At 41.4% G+C, this 6,348-nt stretch overlaps 1 protein-coding gene across 1 annotated transcript in view; it reads right to left on the bottom strand.

Moving 5' to 3' along the window:
• The window catches only part of GJA10 (gap junction protein, alpha 10, 62kDa), a 7,737-nt gene continuing 1,389 nt past the window's right edge, over window positions 1-6,348 (bottom strand). Inside the window, exon 2 of the mRNA XM_010000536.1 lies at window positions 1-68. Within this exon, the coding sequence (XP_009998838.1) occupies window positions 1-68 (68 nt within the window). The remainder of the gene's footprint in view (window positions 69-6,348) is intronic.

The raw sequence follows: 6,348 nt of genomic DNA on the forward strand, positions 1-6,348 counted from the left end.
TTAGTTTACTTCTTTTCCTCGGAATGTCATTACTTTTTCATGATGGATGATAGTTCTAGGAGCATGCTCTGAAAGATAACAAGAGAAAGAAAGGATGAAGCAGAATTACCTTAAAGGTGAAAAATAAATGTTATTGTAGTAATTCACCCAAGTTCCAACACATACATAATTGGGAAGATGGAAATCTTAGAGTTTAGCTGACAACATATGTACCTTGAAGGGCTTTGTTCAGTGCTAAGGGAAGGGTGGGGAGAGGGGAAGCCCCTTGCTTTTAAACAAAAAGAACACTTCAATCCCTGAAGTAATTTGCTTGAAATCAGGGGATGCATCCTACAGGCCTTGCTTTACGTGTCAAGAGCTTTTGTATTATTTTTTTTTGCTTTAAAACCATACAAAAATGTACCCAATTGGGTGAGTTCCACTTTCTAAAATCCAGCTTCTCCATTTGTTGTTGCACAAATCCTCAGAGGGGTTCATTAGTTGTCAGCCACTGCTGACCCCCCCAAGTTCATCTGTGTTTGTGCAACTGGTGAATGGTTACCTTAGGGTGACCAAGTAGCTTTTGCAGGATAATTGGTACAGTGGCTGTCATCCTCACAAGCTTCTCCTGAGTGCTCCAGGGCAGAATAAATTACAACTACTGTAGAACTTAAATTTAAAAATAATTACATTTAAAAAAAAGTTAAGAGGTGTTTGCACAGAAAAACCTGTACAAAACCAGTGGTAGTTAACAGAAAGTGTGAATGTGGATACCTCTAAGGATTCTCAAACATCTAGAGGAGCATCATATTTTACCAGTCCTTTACCCCCACCTGTAGATTTTCCTGGTGGAGCTCAGTTGTCTAAATAACTCCTCTGTGGTTATCAGGTTTGTTATTTCAATGTACATTCCCTCTTATCAAACTGTCCCCAGCCCCAGGAGCGGGTGAGCAGCTGGTTAAATGAGTGGAGATTTATTCCTGAAGTGTTGTTGAAGGGGTGAGTAAACATGCTTTCTTCTGGAGGAGACTGCAAGCATTCAGGCTGAATAGCCACTTTCTCTTTCATGTCCTGCTCACCATGGAGTAATTTCCCACTGGGTAAAAGGCTCAAAGCTTAATGGAGACTTGAGAAGTAGAAAAAGAATTGTTCAGCACAGAGGAATGAAAAAGCCATGCAGTGAGGGAAACTGGACCCAGTGAATTGTAAAATTTCCCCAGCATTGGCAGAGCCAGGATTTCAGCCCCAGAGACTTTCTTTTCTGCAAATGAATAAAATCAGCAGCCCTATCTCAGTCTGTTTCTGTGAGCTGAGAGTATCAGCTTTACCAGCTGCTTCATTATCAGGTTTATTCCCCCTCATTGAACATGAGGAGGGGGCTTTGCTTTTAAAGATACATTGATTGCTTTGTAGCAAAAAAATTATTTAGAGAAGCATCACTCTGAAAGCACAGGGCTCTCTGGAGGAGAGGGTGGGCTGAAGAATAAGGAATGGATGTGAGGGTGAGGAAAACAGCACTTCTCAAAAAAACCCCAAAAATCTGAATTTACGTGCCTAAAAGGCATAATTCTTTCTGAAAACCTTGACTGAGTAATGTTCGTTTCCCAGGAAAGCAGTTCAACTAAAATATTGCTAAGAATATCATAAATCACTTCAAATTTTGTTTTGTGATTCCAGGAACTTATCTTGAGTCAATGAAGAAACACAACCATGGATGATACCATCTCCCACTCTTGGTGCAGGTTTAGGTTTAGGTTTGGAGTGCAAAGGTGATAACCTAGTTCCAAGTCTTAAAGATGGTGCCTTTGTGAGAAGAGTTGCCAGTCTAGTATAAATACTCCCAATCCCAGTTAAGCAAATTAAAACTCATAGGTTTTGGAGCACACCTTTGGATCCTTTTGAAAACTATTTTATATATACCAAAATGAACTGATGCTGGACATGCTCTGGTAGCATTTAGCTGGAGTCCTCTGCTTTAGACACAGCTAGGAAAAAACTTCCAATGCAGCTAGTGAAGAAATGTCACACAGGCCCCAGCTTTTGTAGAAATGTCTGTGTTCAGCTGTTAAATCATGGTTACACTGTGCCATCCTGAAGATGCAATGTCAGGCTGTGGCCATGCTCAGCTGAGCTTCCTGGTGTTCTACACTCATTCCTTCGTAGAAAATGGTCAAGGAGGAAGACTGCTTGATTCTGGCAAAGGGTGACTTTGAAAGTAAAGCTCTTTCCTTCTCCAATTGTTCAGCTGGAGTGCTCAGATCTCTTATTTCCATCTCCCCAGAGATAAAGTTATTTGATATAACAATGGCTTCACACAGTCTTGCACATGTGAGGCAGTGAGAGGATACCCCTCAGGGCAATGCTCAGAGAGCTGGGGGCCTGTTATGTTGCTGTATTTCCTGGCCATGCCTGTTTTCAAGAGAGCAGAGATGGTATTTGTACTAGTTATATACTAGTACAAATAGTATACTAGTTGTCATTTGTAACTGCAGTTACAAATTCAGCTCAGCTCTTTTCACTGACCTGTGTGTGGAAAGGCCTGCTTGCCCAAGGGAGCCTGGCAGCCTAGGGCCATGGGAAAGCTGTTCCTTTGCTCCATACCCACATCTCCCCTTAAATAGAAGTGAAATTGTGGCAGGAGATGCAAAAGTTAGGGCAGAACACTATGTGAACCCACCATACCTCTTAGAAGATAAGATACCATACAGTCTCTTAAGATGTATCCTCTAAGTGAGCCTTGGAAATGATTAGCTTGGAGACAGTTATCAGGGAACAAATTGTTCACTATCACTTCAAAGCTTGCTGACTGCATTCCTCAGTACCAAGGTTCTGGGGGCTTGCAGATAGCCCCTTTTCAGCTGTGCACAGATGCTGAATTCCTGTCAATGTAGAGCTTTGTAAAATTATTTATCCCAGGTCTCTACTGAATAGAGATCAGCTCACCCAGATCAGCTCACCCATCTAGTGGGTGATGCTCTTGTCATTGCATTTAGATGGACTGCAATGAGTTGGAAATTAACCCCACATCATGCGGGGACTCCCTCCTCCTGTGCATTGTTGTGTGCTTTCCCTGAGCAATGAAGGTCCAGTTTTGGTGGTCTCTATTCAGAACTTAATAGACCTAATGTCTGACCAACAGTGGCTGAAGGAAAATACCTTTTTTCCCAGTGGATTAAAGTCTCTTGAGAAGCCTTTGGCCTGATAAGTTTTTCAAGATTTCTGCCTCTCTCTCATTTTTACTTCCCAGTCTGAATAATGGATAATTTCAGACAATACAATGACCAAGAAACTGAACAGAGTATGAAGAGCAAGTAGTTTGAGTGTAAAACTAAACAGTTGGAGTGTAAAGATTTTTTCAAGGTTTTATGCCACAGATGGACATGAATGAAATATGGTTCTTTACCTGCACCAATTCCAAATGAGGAAGTTTTAAAGAGCCTTATTACTCTGCATTGTGGCCAAATACAGCTAGTCTGTACAAATCCTACCAATGGGAAGGGCATTTCTCCTTTTATATATGTAGTTGGTCTGGTTTGAACTGAAGACTGAAAAGTTGAGGAATCATCATGCCAAAGATGCATTTTATATTCAGTATTCTATGGAGCTGTTTCATAGAGATTTTCAGTGAAGGACTGAATGAATTCTCTTTTTAAGGTTCCAAAGTAACCTTTCTTCCAAAGAGGAAGTCTTAAGAAGAATTTCTTCTTCTGTTTGAGGGATGCAGTTTTGTACTTCCTTGGAAAAAAAATCACTTGATTGTGACCTGGCCAACAACTACCCACCGCCTAGTCTTCATGGTTTGATCAAAAGGGTGCAATATGTTATGAGAGGTAACTTTTACAACATGTACTTGTCCCTAATAATTCTTTTATCTGTTAGAGGCTCAAGTTTGGTGTGGAAATAGCATTGGTAGTATTGCTCAAAAAATCTCCTCACTGGCTAAAGGCCAGTCATAACCATACTATTAGATGTGTTGGGTGCTTTCAATGCCATGACTCACAGGATGCTGTGGACTTCTGTGCAGACTCTTGCAGTATGAAGTGGACTGAGTAGCTCTGAGATTTTTCTTTCAGCTGAAAAAGCTATGGTGGTTGTGGGCAGTTGCAGTGGTCCTGCTGTCTTAGCCCAGAACAGAGGTATGTGTTTGATTGGAGGTTGCTAGGACAGTTGTTGAGGTACAGAAAGTTGCATTTGCAATGTTGAGTTGACACTCCTCTCTGATTGAGCTTCAGACAAATTCTGGCAGAACAGTATGGATGGAAAGGAAGACATTTGAACCAACATGGAACTGAAGATTTTAAGTTTGGGAAAGCTATCAAAGAAAACTGAAGAATAGTGTCAGTTCCACTGTGGTTTTGCTCCATTTGGCTATCCAGCTTAGGATAGTAAGACCCAGGTTAGAACAGGCAGTATTTTGGCTGTTCAGAAAATGTTTCTGCATGTGGATTCACTGTTATGTTAAAAAGTATGTGTCCTTTCTCTGCATTACTGTTGCAGGCTACTATTACTCAGACATAGCAATGTGTGCTTCCATTGGAATTACTTTAACACCATTGCTTTTTCCCTTTTAAGTACTTTTTTTAAGTTTTGTTTTGTTTTTAGATAAGATCACTAAATTTTAATGCTCCTGTCACATGTATAAATCTAATTATATATTTTTTTCTTTTATCAAAACATTATTCCATTATTATTGTCTCCTGGAAGTCAATTTTTACAATTGAAGTCAATTAGAATGAGGTAGATTTAGGTGGGATATTAGGAAGTTCTTTATAATAAGGGTGGTGAAACACTGGAATGTTGCCCAGAGAGGTGGTGGAGGCCCCATCCCTGGAAACATTCAAAGTCAGGCTTGACCAGGTGCTCTCAGAAACCTGACCTAGTTAAAATGGTCCCTGTGCATGGCAGAGGGGGCTGGACTGGAAGACCTTTAAAGGTCCCTTCCAAACCCACACATTCTATGATTCTATTAATTTAAAACAAATCTAAGCAATGCTGAGTGCCTTCCACAACCACAATTAAGTAGTGAATATAGGAACTGGGAAAAATCAGATCAGAAGAATATACAAAATTTCATGCTTTAATTAATTTAAAGATTCAACACTTTGATGATGCTCCAGCATATTTGTGTTTTCAAACTGGTGCTGATAAAATGCCATGGCAATGCTAGCAGTAAAGTGCACTTGCTAAAATCTTGATTCATTTGTATATAGAGTCATCTTTACATGAAAATATCCTGTGCTGCAAGCAGGAAGCAACAGGTAGCATCCCTGCATGAGCCAAGTTTTAAACTGCTAGTACCAGTCCCACACATCAGGATCCCCAGAAGGGTGTTACTTCCAAAGGTGAGGACATTGCTTTGCAACCTGTCTATATTTCTCTGCAAGATCTCCCCTGGTAGATAGTGTCATTGTCATTAAACACTAAAAGCTGCCAGGCAACTTCTATGACTCCTCAACAGGGCCTACCAAAATGCTGCCTTGCTTCACACCCTTTTTGCACTTGACCTCTTTAAAGGGCCTTCCCATCTGAGTGTTAAAGATGGACAGGCTGGGCTCTAGGCCCTCTCTCCCTCTAGTAGAAGTGGGAAGTGGTTAAGCTGCATCCAAGTGACAATTTAACACGGCTCATCCTGACTATATATATTGTGGAAGCACCAGCTCCATGGAAATGGGAACCCAGCAGCAGCTGTTGGATGAGCAATGTGCAAGACTGCTCACTGCTTTCTGCTTCTTACCACAAAAGTTCTAAAGGCCTTTTGTTTGTTTTGCATTTAGGAAAAGTACTTATTCTTAGGAAGAGTGAGGAAAAATTGGAACAGATTTGGTAACTTTGAGTATTATGTGAAGTAATCTTCTGTTTATGACATGCCCTGTAAAAGGGTGTTAAGGGCTTGCTCCCACAAGCATCTGTAAAGGAGCTTTTTTTTGTTCTCAGAGGACAAATCTTGAAATCTGAGGCAATCAAAATTCAAATTATTTTTTAAAAAAATACCCCAAACAACCTTATTGGATCTTGAACGCAAGCACTGCATCTTACCAACACTGGCTGTGAGGAAGCTGAGAGTGTGTGGCCAAAGAACAGGAACAGCTGCTAAAAATGCAGTTCTGTAGCTATTTGCTCAGGCACTGCGGTCGTTTGGTGGTTTATATGTGGATTTATCCCTTGAGCTGCCTCTGGGAGGAACCCCCTGGAGCCGGGAGTTGAGTCACTGAACCCAACGCCCTTCTCTTCCTTAGGAACAGGCTGGAGCTGAGCGGGTTTCCCCCGGGACAGCCCCGTGGGGTCGGCACCTGAGGCACCTGGTGCCTCAGCAAAGACCCTCAGGACTCAACCGGTTTCCTAGCGGCTTTTGGGCTCTCACGGCAGCGA

Source organism: Chaetura pelagica, unplaced genomic scaffold (genome assembly GCF_000747805.2).
Source record: "Chaetura pelagica isolate M959 unplaced genomic scaffold, ChaPel_1.0 scaffold174, whole genome shotgun sequence".
Lineage (NCBI taxonomy): Eukaryota > Metazoa > Chordata > Aves > Apodiformes > Apodidae > Chaetura > Chaetura pelagica.